This window comes from Xenopus tropicalis, chromosome 7, assembly GCF_000004195.4.
Source record: "Xenopus tropicalis strain Nigerian chromosome 7, UCB_Xtro_10.0, whole genome shotgun sequence".
Lineage (NCBI taxonomy): Eukaryota > Metazoa > Chordata > Amphibia > Anura > Pipidae > Xenopus > Xenopus tropicalis.
In genome coordinates this window covers 67,961,062-67,975,367 of record NC_030683.2, presented here as the reverse complement: position 1 = coordinate 67,975,367, position 14,306 = coordinate 67,961,062, and the positions used below count along the sequence as shown (strand labels likewise).

The 14,306-nt window shown below is 41.0% G+C and overlaps 1 protein-coding gene across 1 annotated transcript; it reads right to left on the bottom strand.

The window, feature by feature from the left end:
* Nucleotides 1–553: 553 nt before the first annotated feature.
* LOC116412289 (early nodulin-75-like) lies at nt 554–1,020 on the bottom strand (the record flags this gene model as incomplete). Its single annotated transcript, XM_031906239.1, is given in 2 exon segments — nt 554–778; nt 781–1,020. Coding segments are annotated over 2 exon segments (465 nt in total), but the record flags the coding sequence as incomplete, so codon positions are not given.
* Nucleotides 1,021–14,306: the final 13,286 nt, after the last annotated feature.

The following is a 14,306-nucleotide window of genomic DNA, read 5'->3' as shown; positions in this document are numbered from 1 at the left end:
GTGCTACAGAGGTGCTGTATAAATGTTTATTTGCAAAAAAAAACCCCAAAAAACAATAAAAATATAAGTAAGAAAAAAAAAGAAGTGCTAGAGATAATAAAATAGGGGGGGGTATTTAAGAATATTTAGCCAAATACTTAGGGGTCCGTTTGCTAAAGTGGCTTAAATTAAGTGGGGGATTTTAGACACAGAATAAATGGCAAATATGTTATGGGCACTTTAATAAACGGGAACAAATATAATATTGCAATTATTCTGGCAACAAAAAATTTGATTGGCAGTTATCACACTCGCCAGAAAATACGCTACATACTAATTAACGCAAGTTTTACTATTCAGCAAAAAAGACAAATTTGTTGGCAGAATATTTGAAAAAATTTAACCCATATAGCATATTGATGCTGTTACTGATAAATGTGTAGGAGATACTACATGAAAGTATAGAATACCATATCAAGGAAGGAAAAATAATTAGACATTAACCAGTTCAAAAGTAGAAAAATAAAAACTTTTATTATAACAATTAAAGGGAAAAAAATAGGGAAAATAAAACTTAGGGCTTGCTGCCCTTGAGTTCTCGAATGTCCCTCCTAAGTTCATCCATTTCCCCCCGGAGCTGGGCCAACTGGGCCTTGATGTTATCCAGGTTCTCCTGCATTGACCGGCGTGATGGTCCCTCGTCTGCAGGAGAACCTGGTGCCCAGCGCTTGGCCTGGGGGGAGTCCGGGGCCTGGGGGGAGAACACAAGGGCCTGGGGGGAAACTGGGGGGAAACTGGGGGAGGAATGAAGGGGGGGAGTGTCCGGGGCCTCGGGGGCCTCTGGTGCTGGGGCCTCGGGGGGCGCTGGTGCGGGGGCCTCTGGTGCTGGGGCCTCGGGGGGCGCTGGTGCTGGGGCCTCGGAGGCCGCTGGTGCTGGGACCTCGGGGGCCGCTGGAGCCTGGTGGGCCTCAGGGGCCACAGGAGCCTGGTGGGCCTCGGGGGCTACAGGAGCCTGGTGTGCCTGGGGATGAGGCGCCAGTTGAAGTTCTGTGAGATAGTATTGCAAGATGTTATTTTGTGTAATATATTATACATATATATATATATATATATATATACATTCATACACCATCATATATAATGGGGCCCCTCACAACAACATTTTTTGGGCCCCCCTCCTCCCACCCCCCCAATGGCCCCTCCCCTGTGAACCCTCACATAAATACAAAGGACACACAGACATTGTTAGCTAGGGCCCCCTAAAACATTCGTGGCCCTTCCACAAATGAGTCATACTATGGGCCGCTCCCTGCTGCTTCCCCCCTGCTTTAAACTTATTTATGCATATGTATTTGAAAATAGATGTGTATATATATATACAATACGAAGTGCTGGGAAGCTGCACACCATAAGGAACAATAATGCCTGGGTGCCTGTGGCAAAACAAAATCTAGACAGGCATGGGGTGACGGCACATACAGGATTTTCACAAGGAGTCACGAAGATGTGAAATAATATTCAGAGGTTTATTGTGACCAACGTTTCAGTTCCTCACTGGCATTATGGTTGAACGTGATGGACGTATGTCTTTTTTCAACCCAACTTACTATGTTACTATGTTACTTTCATCAGCCCTGACATTTCTTACATTTGTACTTTTAGTTCAAATTACTTGCTAAATCTTTTACTGAACGTATACTGTAAAAGCATAATAAAGTACAATAATTACCTTCCGCAATTTCAGCCACCAGATCTGAATTCCTGCGCTTCAGGTCAGACCATATGCGCTGGAGCAGGCGGAGGTCCACATCAAGGGCAAAACCGGTGAGCAAACCAGCTTTGAGCTCATGCAGGATTGCCCTCTTCCTCTCGTGGACGCCTAAGGGCCCCAGCGGCGGGTTGTCATATCCTGAGCGCAGGAAAAAGCTGACAATATAGTGCCTCTCCCCTGGTAGCAGATCAGAAACCCCAGGCATGATGCTCCTCTCAGTGTGACTGCAGGCTCAATGACACAAAATGGCCCCAAGTCACACATGTCACGAGATTACAAAATCGCTACAAAATGTCCGCAAGTCGCGAGATTACAAAGTCGCGACAAAGAAATCGCCAAAATATACCTAGTAATGTATTTTGTGCGACTAAATATTTACCGCTACAGTACTGTATATTATGGCGACTAAATATTTACCGCTATAGTACTGTATATTATGGCGACTAAATATTTACAGCTATAGTACTGTATATTATGGGGACTAAATATTTACCGCTATAGTTCTGTATATTATGGCGACTAAATATTTACCGCTATAGTACTGTATATTATGGCGACTAAATATTTACCGCTATAGTAGCGAAATTCCATACATGCCAAGACTTTAGTAAAATTTGGTAAAAAGACACATACTTGAATAAATAACACTGCTAAGTCCATATTTTATTGCCAAAAACGCATTTACTGTACTTTCTATAATTTATCGCCTGCCTGAAGTAGGTGTTAATTTTCGCATAGACCAATGCGATATTTAGCGCGCCTAAGTGTTTGTGAATCATGCGATCGTATTCATTTCAGCGCAAAAATTAACGCATGCGTTAATACAATGGTGAATAGCGCGCTAATTATCGCGTCTAATTTAGCGCAAAAAAGCGTGTGATAAATTTTATTGCACTTTAGTGAATACAGTATTATTCCCCGTATTTACGGATCTATGCTGTGAAAATCTATCTCTCACTTTTTGAGTGGTTTCTTTGTTGACATTCAGATGGGTAGAACATACAAGATTCATGGGCATAATATGTGTGACACCAGTTTTGTGGTGTACATGTTAGTATGCCCATGTAATTTGACCTATATTGGAGAAACCACTCAAAAAGTGAGAGACAGATTTTCACAGCATAGATCCACGGTAAATATGGGGAATAATATTCTTCCGGTGTCCAGACATTGTCTAGAAGCAGGGCATACAGCAGACGATTTAAGATATCGTGTCATACAACACGTCCCTCCTCCTAAGAGAGGGGGTGATCGTGTTAAATTATTCCGAAAAATTGAGGTTGAATGGATTCACCGCTTGAACCAAAAGGTCTTAATAAGGATTTTGATTTACATTTGTTCTTATAGCTTACATGCTATTTGGACTATATTATATCCAGATGTATATTTGTGTTGATACTGAACATCTATTTAGACATGAATATGAATACTTTATTCTTTATTTTTATCTTTATTAATTTTTATTTTTTCTGTATTCTTCACTCTTAATCCCCTTTTTACTTTTTTCTTTTCTCTGATTTTCCTTTTATTTCTATTTTTATTTTTATTCTTCTTCTTCCTTTTATCCCAGAAAATATTTGTGCTTGCCATATGTTGTTTCGCCAATAGGTATGTTTTGAGACTACTGTATTGCATTTATACAATTTTGAATTTTTTGTGTTTGCTAAGTTTGTACATTGACAGCGGGATTGGCGTGTCGGCTTCCGTGAATATGGTGTACACTCTTTGGGGCTGATTTACTAACCCACGAACGGGTCGAAATGAGTCCGATTGCGTTTTTTTCGTAAAGATCGGTATTTTGCGATTTTTTCGTATTTTTTGCGATTTTTTCGGCGTCTTTACGAATTTTTCGTTACCAATACGATTTTTGCGTAAAAATGCAAGTTTTTCGTAGCCATTACGAAAGTTGCGTAAAATCTTGCGATTTTTCGTAGCGTTAAAACTTGCGCAAAAAGTTGCGCTTTTTTCGTAGCGTTAAAACTTACGCGAAACTTCGCACCTTTTAAGTTTTAACGCTACGCAAAAGGCGCAACTTTTCGCGTAAGTTTTAACGCCGAAAAAATCGCAAAACATACGAAAAAGTCACAAAATGTTCGTTTTCAAGTCGCAACTTTTCCAATTCGGGTCGGATTCGTGGGTTAGTAAATCAGCCCCTTTGTGTACACTGTCTCCATAGTTACCCGCCACATCACCTCCGCTTTTGAGCTATACAAGGAACTGATGTATATGCGTATCACTATTTGTTATAGCCACGAGGTACACTTGAGAAAGGGGGTGGGATGCCCCCCAAAACATTGCGTTTATGTGGCATACTGGATTGCTAAGTATTGATTTTTTATATACTGCTATGAACATTGCTGGCATATTTTTAATAATGCTTTAATAAAAGCTATGTTTTATTACTTGGGATTGCGGCTCAGTTGGATGTTATATATATATATATATATATATACATAGCTGCAGCAGAAAGCACTCACGGCTCCGATTTGTGCAAAAGTATCAAAAGTTTTATTGCTCCACGCTCACATCTATTCATATTTATTTATTTATATATATATATATATATATACCAAAATCATCCAACGAGGAATCCGCAATCACAGGACTTATGTGCTAAAAAGATTTATTTGGAGAACAAAACTAACATTTCAGCTGTAGCTACAGCCTTTCTTAAAGTTGAAAACGCCAGCTGAAACGTGCAGATTCCTCGTTGGATGATTTTGGTCTAAATAATTTGTATGGACTGCACCCAGGCTGTCTGATTTATTTTGTTGTGAGTGCCGACTTTCTAATGTTTTATATATATATATATATATATACAAACCGCAATAGTTCAGCACTCCTTGGCAAATAACTACCTGACCCAGGTGCTACCGATTCAGGCAATTTAAATAAAGTCCAGGTATAGGTATAGCGATGCACACCGGGAATCCTTTAAAAATTAACTTTTATTGAAGTATATAAAACTTAGTACATGGAAAGGTAGGTCAACGTTTCGAACTCAACTCAAAGAACTCAACCTCCCAATCAAAAGCGTTAAAGCGGTGGGACGGCACAAAGGACAAGCCCTTCTGTAACACACTAATCTCCCCCAAGGAGAGCGTGTGTTTAGACAAGTTGAATATTGGAATGTCTACATTTTGCGTCCGTGACCTCTTTTGATTGGGAGGTTGAGTTCTTTAAATTGTGCCGTAATATTAACCTGAAACATCACTTCGTGAATTTGGACACTAAACAATCTGATAACATTGAAGCTAAAAAGCCTGTTTACACCACCGGTCACGAACCCTGCCATTAAGTTGTTTAAACAAGCGGTGGAAAGAGAGGTTCTAACTGATGTTAAATCTAAATATCGTGACAATTTGTCTCCTACTGAACGAATAGCCTTAAAAGCACTAACAGAGGTTAAAGATATAGTGATTTGTCCTGCTGATAAAGGTGGGGGAATTGTGCTTATTAATTATTGTGACTATCGGACTGAGATCTTAGGCCAATTGTCGGATGATTCTGTTTATAGACATTTACCCGGAGATCCCATTTCTGTGTTCAAGGCTAGGGTTTTCAGTGTCTTAGATGAGGCAATTAACAATGGGGAGGTGAACAAACAATTGGGTGAGTTTCTGAGGTTGGAGCATCCGGTTTGCCTGGTATTGTATACGCTGCCAAAAATACACAAAAGTGTTACGCAGCCACCAGGGTGTCCGATTGTGTCGGGACGGAATTCTTTATTGCACCCTATTTGTGTATATTTAGACACTATATTACAGCCGGCGGTACAGAAAACACCTACCTATCTTTAGGACACTCCACATTTGCTGGACTGCATTAAACAATTGAGTATCCCTGTGGGCACACATTTCTTTTTAGCAAGTATGGATGTGGTTAGTCTGTACACCTGCATCCCACATGATGAGGGTTTGGCGGCCACTCGGTGTGCATTGGAGACAATGGATGGCTATCAGGGGCCCCCAATTTCATTTGTACTGGAACTTTTGCACTTAGCACTTACCTTGTATTATTTTCGGTTTGAATATGATTTTTTTCTACAGGTTTCCGGCACCGAGATGGGTGCGGCCATGGCTCCATCATACGTTAATTTATTTATGCATTGCTTTGAACAACTGTATATCTTGCCAAATTATGGGAATAATCTTTTGTTTTTTTCCGGCCCTATATAGATAATATGATGATGCTCTAGAGTGGAACGGAGGATGAATTTCACAATATGGTGACTAACCTTAATGCGCTTGACAGTCCTGTAAAATTTACAGCTGAGATCCAGGGTGAGCGGTTACATATTTTGGACATTGAGCTATGGATCCCAGGTAACCACCTGGGTCACTCTCTGTTCCGTAAGCCCACTGACAAGAATGTGCTTCTTCACTTTGGCAGTAGTCATCCTCCAGCCCTTAAAAAAACCTTACCCATTTCACAATTTTGTAGGGTTTTGAGGAATAACTCAGATGAGCGGATAGCGGAAACCCAAATCCTTGAGATGTGGGGGCGCTTTGAAGTGAGGGGTTACCCAGTCTCAGTTCTATCACAGGCCTTATCAACGGCTCGTTCATGCTGTAGCCTTACCAATAGGGCACCCAAGGCACACCTGGGTATTGTGTTCAGTACCACTTTTAATTCTAGATCCGGCTACATTAGAAACACTATTGGCAAAAATCGAAATATTCTCCAGGCCGATCCTGAATTTAAGAAAGTTTTGCCCAATGCCCCACTTGTCAACTATAGGAGGGGTACAAACCTACGGGACCTCTTAGTGCAGAGTGACCCAATTGCTTGTTATCAGAAGAGGTCTGACTCTTGGTTTACGAAGCAACAAACCTGGATGTTTTAAATACCCCAATTGCACTTCTTGTAGGTATATGACCCCAGGTGCGACTTTTTTACATCCACAAACGGGTAAGCGTCTTAGTATAAGACATCACATTACCTGTACCACATCTTTTGTGATTTATTTGATCACCTGTCCTTGTGGTTTGTCTTATATAGGAAAGACAGATCAAACCTTGAGGCTGCGCATGGATGGCCATCGCTCTGCTATTAGTACTGCGTTTCGTGATGGGGTGACCAATAAACCGGTGGCGAAACACTTTTTGGAACAGGGCCATAGGTTACCTACCTTTCGCTATATTGCAATTGATCATGTCCCCCCACTCAGGAGGTGGGGGGGGGGGTAGACCGCTCCCGCTTGCTTCTACAAAGGGAAGCATTTTGGATTAAAACTTTAAATACTTTGTCCCCTTTTGGCCTTAATGAATATTGTTCATTTTCTTGCTTTTTAAATCAACGTTAGTAAGCTGTGAGGTTTAGATTCTATGGTATATGATTCAGAACATGGGTTAGGCTTTATAGCTAATGCTTTATTTTCACTGCTATTGGTTTGATTATTGTATTGTTCTCCCTATGGTGCTTGAGTTTGTTTTCTCCTTGGTACAGGGTTCTTTCTGGGGTTTTAATATGTCACATGACTGGAATGACTTGTGCCATTGGTTGTGGTTTTTACATGTTTAAGGTCTTGACAAAGGCCCAAGATGGGGGCCGAAACTTTGACCTACCTTTCCATGTACTAAGTTTTATATACTTCAATAAAAAGTAAATTTTTAAAGGATTCCCGGTGTGCACCGCTATACCTTTGGATATATATATATACACATATTCATTTAGCATTCCCTTCAGTAAATCGCGTGCATGTTTTTGTAACACCAATTCTACTTTTATTATATGATAGCAATTAAAATGTGGTAACTCTTCTCAGATCTCTTAGATGCATCTCACTATTCCATCCTCCCTCCCTCGCCCCCATTATTTGAAAAGCTTTAATTGTGACATATAGAATGTCACAAAACCCACAAGATCCTACATTCCTAGCTTTTAAATTCAAGTAATAAGTATAAATTAAGGGCAACAGGAAGCACAATGGCTGAGATGAATCTCTGCTCCTGCAATCAACAGCATTTGTTAGAAAAAATAGAGGAAAATGTAAGTTAATTGGAGTTTAAGTGCAGGACCATTGCAGGATTGGTGTGGAAGGTAATTGTTCCAAAGGACAGTGAGGAAACTAGGCTATTAGCTACTTCCCTGCCTGCATATTTAGAAGCTCATTAACAACCATTAAACATGTTTAAGAAAGAGTTAAGGTACTAAAGAATTACTAATAAAAATGGTTTTCTTTGATTGGTATGATATATGCATAATTAATAAATAAAACAAGAATTATTTTTGCAGTGTTGCTCCTTCCTAAAGATAATTATTCATGACAATTTTTATTGATGTTCAAACAAGAGAAAACATTTCCTCTCCCAAGCAAGACTTTCCAATAAATGGTATTTTAAAAAAAATTCTCAGAGCAACAAATACATTTTTTCAAGATTTTGATAGAACACTGGAAAGTTTACTGCCCCTTAGTAATTGTAGTACACTATCTCTGAATTCTGAGATTTCAAGGACTATTTAATGTATGAGGGTCAACCTCTAGCAACCAGTGTTGGCTTTTAAAAAATGGAAAACAAGAGAACAAGTATTACATATTTACAAGTGTAAATCTATCAGTTACATTCGTGCAGTGGTCTCTGGTGCTAGGAATAATGCCAGGAGCAGATTTTGACAGGAAGATTAAGAGCAAGAGTTCAGGATGTAAAACACTGCTACCCTTCTACTACCTGATCTCTCTGAAAGAATACATAACTTTGTAACCTGTCATCTAAATCTAATCTCACTCTCCTTAGGATAGCCTAACCTGCAGATAGGAAACATGCCGCTGGCTGTCATATTATTACTATATATCACAACATGTCAACGAAACCTAGATATTTTTTGCCTGTAACTGAATTTAAGATAAAATACACACTTTCCTAACATATTATGACAAATACAACAGCAAGTTTTATTAGATTAATGCCCTTGAAGGAAAATGCATTAAGAATAACAGTGTCTTTCCTACAGGTGTTCTGAAAGAGTATTCAGACACATTTGTTTCCAAAACTGCATCAATTAAAGCTAATTGCTGATTGGCTACTGTAGTGCTAGGCTGTCTTGCAGGTGCTACATGTAGCAAGCTACTTGCCATGGCTACAACATGCCAGAAAATACTCACAGACAATCTGCTAAAACACACGTAGAGACAATTATTGGTATTGTCTGTTTTGTAGCCGCGACAAGTAGCTCAGTGTGTTATTGCTCTTACTCACGTGAAGCCTTTGCTCATGGTTCTTCGGAAGCCCATTTTAATCTATAGGTGGGGTGGGGAGAGATACTGGGGGATGGTGGAATTTCCAGCTTCAGGTCAAGTAAACTCAGAATTGCTACCTTGGATTTATATTGCCTTTCTACAGCAGTGGATGAAAACTCACTTGTGTAACTTGATATAACGGGCCCGATTCACTAAAGTGCGAAATAAGGAGTGCTATTTATAGCATGCGTTAAAAATCTTATCACTTCTTATTTTTCGCTCGATTCACTAAAAGGACACTTGTCATAATTAAGAAGCGATGTTCTTGGCGTTATTTATCTTACGATGACATATTTTAATGAAAAAAACTATGCGATAAGCGTTATAGGGGCCGATTCACTAAAGGTCAATAACGCTTATCGCATAGTTTTTTTCATTAAAAAGCATGCGATAATTAAGTACCGATTAATCAAGGGTGAATATTAACCCTACTTGGGGCAGGCGGTACTTAAAGAAAATTGCGGTTCGTGAGCTATTGGCAACACAACATGGAGTTTGCAGTCGTATTTTTTCAAGTATATGTTGGCCCTAGAGTGATGCATCCTCCAGTTTTCAGGGAAATGGTGGTTTTCAGAAAGTAATGGTTACGTGCGTAATATATTGTGCTCTGCAAGTGTCCTTTTAGTGAATCGAGTGAAAAATAAGAAGTGATAAGATTTTTAACGCATGCTATAAATAGCACTCCTTATTTCGGACTTTAGTGAATCGGGCCCAACATGCGTTACACACCGTTGTGGCAGATCTCCAATTTCCAGTTGCTGTTCTTTAGTATTGCTGGCTAGCTTCATGCTTTGGATGCAGATGTTTTTGTTTCTTGAGTCTTGAAGCCATTGCCAAGAGGTGCAATGTAGGAAACTGTATTGTGGGGAAGCCGAAATAGTCATAAAAACACTCACCCTCATGATTTATAATATCAATTGAAGGAATTGGCCTTTTTAGATGTTTTGGGGACAGAGATATTGTTGCCAATTGCTACCCAGGGCATCACATTGATATAATCTCTCAGTTTTCTCTGCTTTTGTACGCCTGGCAGAGTATTGGAAGATCCACCTTGATAGGTACTAATGTGGTAACTGAACACTCTATATACATCAAAGGACATGTAAACCCTACATTTTCCTTCCATGTAAATACTGTAAGTTGGGCTTATGTCCCTCACCCACACTGCATCATTTGTATTGTATAGAGTATATCAGCTCTGTTCAGCAGCACCATTACATTTTTCTAAAACAAATAGCAGCTGTCATCCAGCGACTATATTCCCACTTAAACATCTTCAGTGACATTTACATCTGCAAACAGCATATGTGTTCTGTAAAGTTCATGCAATGAAGAATGCAGGCTTACACAGGCAGAACTTACTTTTCTAAAAAGTTCTGCTTGGATTCTGCCCTGTAACGTTTAAACTGAAATTAGGGAAAGGAGGTTAGGAGAAAAAACATGTTTCTTCAGTGTACAACTAGAGCAGGGTTTCTATGGCAACCAGCAGTGCCATCTCTTCACTGACTGCTGGACTGGAGGGTGTCTTTGGTAACATAAGATGAGAATATGTGTGCATGCTTAGTTATCCAAGAGCCAAAGTTAGGGAGGGGGCGAATGGGTTACAGGAGGAGAAGGAATCCCAAGTGATTAAGGGGATGCAGAGCAGATATTAAAAGGTATCAAAGAGGCTGTTCACTGTTTACATTTTTCGTGGCAGTTTACATGTCCTTTAACCCTTTCACTGCCAGACGTTTTGGTCAAAGCGGAACTTGTATTGCCAGACAGTTTTTGAACATTTTGCACTGTTTCACTTTAGGGGCCTTTCCTCAGGGGAACTTTTAGCTTACCCAGGAAAACAATATATCATTTTTTTCAGGACAACAAAAAATATGGTAGAATTTTTGTGTAATTCCAATTCTGTAACAAGATATAGGCTTCTAAATGTCTAAAAATGAAAAAAAATCAAATTTTCCATAATATAAACACATGTACCAGAAACAAAAATTATTTTATGCATGAAAATTGATTTGGAAAGTCCCATGTCTCTTGAACGTGCCAATACCAAATATATATAGTTTTTTTGAGATTTCTCACTTGTATAGGTCAAAAAGTCCCAGCAGTACACTACCAAATTTCCAAAGCACTGCTTCAGAAAGCTGCATACTTTAGATTTCAAGGTCAAAAATTCCAATAATAGAAGGTTTATGCCAGAAAATTATACATTTTTGGAAAGAACAGATTCCAAACTCCAAACTATCAAGTTGCAATGCTTTCCTAAGCATTTTTATCCAAATTTGTGAAAATTTAAAAAAATCGCTTCAAAGCTTCCAGTCTATAGTATCTTATCTCCTACGGGTCATAAAGTAACCAGATAAAACACCTTAAATTTGAACGCCAGGGGTCCACTGAACAGTTTGAGACCCATTATGTATAGGTTTACCTAAGTATGTGGCATGTAGGGGCCCCAACGTGCAGGTACCCCCATATGATCTATCATTTCTGTCATTTCAGCTCCTGCAAAATCAACACATTTACATCATTTTATAGGGGATAAAGCTACAAAAAATGCATGCTCACCCCAGAAAGCCATATATTTTTGGAAAGTACACATTTTCTCAAATCTAAAATGGGTACCCATGTCCTTTTTCTCCAAGGTACCAATCCGCAAAGCTTTCCTAAATTTGGCGATTTTCATGACATTTCCAAAAATCCCCTCAAAGCTTCCAATTTGCAGCATCTTCAACATAGCATTAGGTACCAAGATAAAACACCCTATATTTGAATGCCAGGGGTCCACTGAACAGTTTGATACACAATATGTAAAGGTTTAGCTAAGTATGTGGCATGTAGGGGCCCCAATGTGAACATACTCCATCATTTCTGTCATTTCAGCTCCTGCAAAATCAACACGTTTACATCATTTTATATGAGATAAAACTACAAAAAAGTATGCTAACCCCAGAAAGCCATATATTTTTGGAAAGTACACATTTCCCCGAATCTAAAATGGGTACCCATGTCCTTCTACTCCTAAGTACCAAGCCGCAAAGCTTTCCTAAATTTGGCGATTTTGATTACATTTTCAAAAATGCCCTCAAAGCTTCCACTTTGCAGCATCATATCTCCCACATACTGTAGCATTAGGAACCAAGATAAAACACCCTAAATTTGAACGCCAGGGGTCCACTGAACAGTTTGATACACATTATGTATAGGTCTTAGGCAAAATCAGCAGGCAATCGGATGGTCAGCCAGGCAATAGGTCGGTACAGGCAGCAGGATACAGAATCGGGAATCAGGCCGGGTCAAAAACAACAAATATCAATCAGGAATAATGCTTGGCGTCTTTCACAAGGAAAATGATCACTTCGCAGTGATCCTAGGCCTCTGGCGTCTCTTTAAGCGCAAGGCGCATGCGCGGGCATCAAGACGCACGCCGGCGTCAGAGTGTGCGCGTGCGTCAAGGCGCGCGCCGGCGTCAGAGCGTGCGCGTGCGTCAAGACGCGCGCGGGCGTCAAGACGCATGCTGGCGTCATCGCGTGCGCCAGCGTCGGAGTGCGCCCCCTTGCGACCAGGAGGACGGCCACGGCGGACAGGTATCTTACATTGCCCCCTCCCAAGGCACGGCCTCCGGACGTGCACCAGAGCGGGCTTTCCAGGACATCTCCTATGGAAAGATCGAATCAGCCGAGGAGCATGGACATTTCTTACGGACTCCCAGGAATTATTCTCCGGCGAGTAACCCTTCCATTGGACCAAGTATTGCAAATGCCCTCTATGGAATCTGGAATCAAGGATAGCCTGGACCTCGAATTCCTCCACACCCTGCACAGTTACCGGCTCCGGAGGCATCTCAACACGACCAGGGAATGGATTTCCTACCACCTTCTTTAGTAGCGAGACGTGAAAGACAGGGTGAACCCGAAGATTAGCAGGTAATCTTAATTTGAAGGCAACAGGATTGATCTGTTCAACAATTGAGAAGGGTCCCATGAACCTTTGGCCCAACTTCTTGGTAGGACATGAGAGCTTAAGGTTGCGAGTGGATAACCAGGCAAGGTCACCAACCTTAAATTCGGGATTTGGCCTCCGTCTTTTATCCGCATATCTCTTATAGCTAAATTGTGCTTCTCGTACAGCTTGTTGAAGAAAGTCGAAATTGTGAGTTAAAAATAAAAGTCTGTCTTGAGCTGCAGGAACCGACACTTCAGATAGACCCGGCAGAGAAGTGAGGTGAAAGCCATAATTGGAGAAAAAGGGAGTCTGTTTGGACGAGGTATGTATAGCATTATTATATGAAAACTCCGCTAAGGGCAAGAGCGTAGACCAATCTTCTTGAGAATAGGAGGAAAAACACCTTAAGTATTGCTCCAAGGTTTGGTTAGTGCGTTCAGTCTGCCCATTCGTTTGAGGGTGGAATGCCGAAGACAGAGCGAGGTGAATATGAAGCCCTTGGCACAAAGATCTCCAAAACCGTGAGGTGAACTGTGACCCCCTGTCCGAAATTACCACCTTGGGTAGGCCGTGGAGCCGGAAGATCTCTCTGATGAACACCTCCGCCGTTGTAGCAGCCGACGGTAAGCCCGACAAGGGTATAAAATGAGCCATCTTAGTAAGCCCGTCGACCACTACCATAATCGTGTTAAACCCAGCAGACTTGAGAAGATCCACAATGAAGTCCATAGAGATCCTCTCCCAAGGTCTCTCAGGAACAGGGAGGGGCTGAAGTAGACCCATTGGGCGTGAGTGTGAATCCTTGAACCGGGCACAAGTTTGACAGGAAGTGACATACTTAGCACAGTCTCTCATCATCCCAGGCCAAAAAAAATGTCTCTTGGCAAGTTCCTGTGTCTTGTAAACACCCAGATGGCCAGACACAGGGTGGTCATGAACAAACTTAAGTACCTCAAGGCGTAAGTCTTCAGGGACAAAAATCTTATTATTCGCTATGAGGTATTTCTCTTGGCGGACAACATCCCCCGGGGGGTTGACGACAGACTCGGAAGCATACTGGATCTTTTCTAGTAGTTCCGCCTGAAGCAGGAGGAAGTTGGAGGCGTGTAGAATCGTGCTGGTAGACGAGTTGTTTTCGGGAGCAGGGAACAGGCGGGATAAAGCGTCCGCTTTTCCATTCTTGGAACCAGGTCTGAAGGTTACATGGAAATTGAACCTGGAAAAGAAGAGCGCCCATCTGGCCTGACGAGGCCGAAGTCTCTTTGCGGATCGTAAGTATTCCAAATTCTTATGGTCAGAGAATACTAGGATGGGGTGAGCAGCCCCCTCCAACAGATGGCGCCATTCTTGGAATGCTGATTTAATGGTGAGTAACTCTCT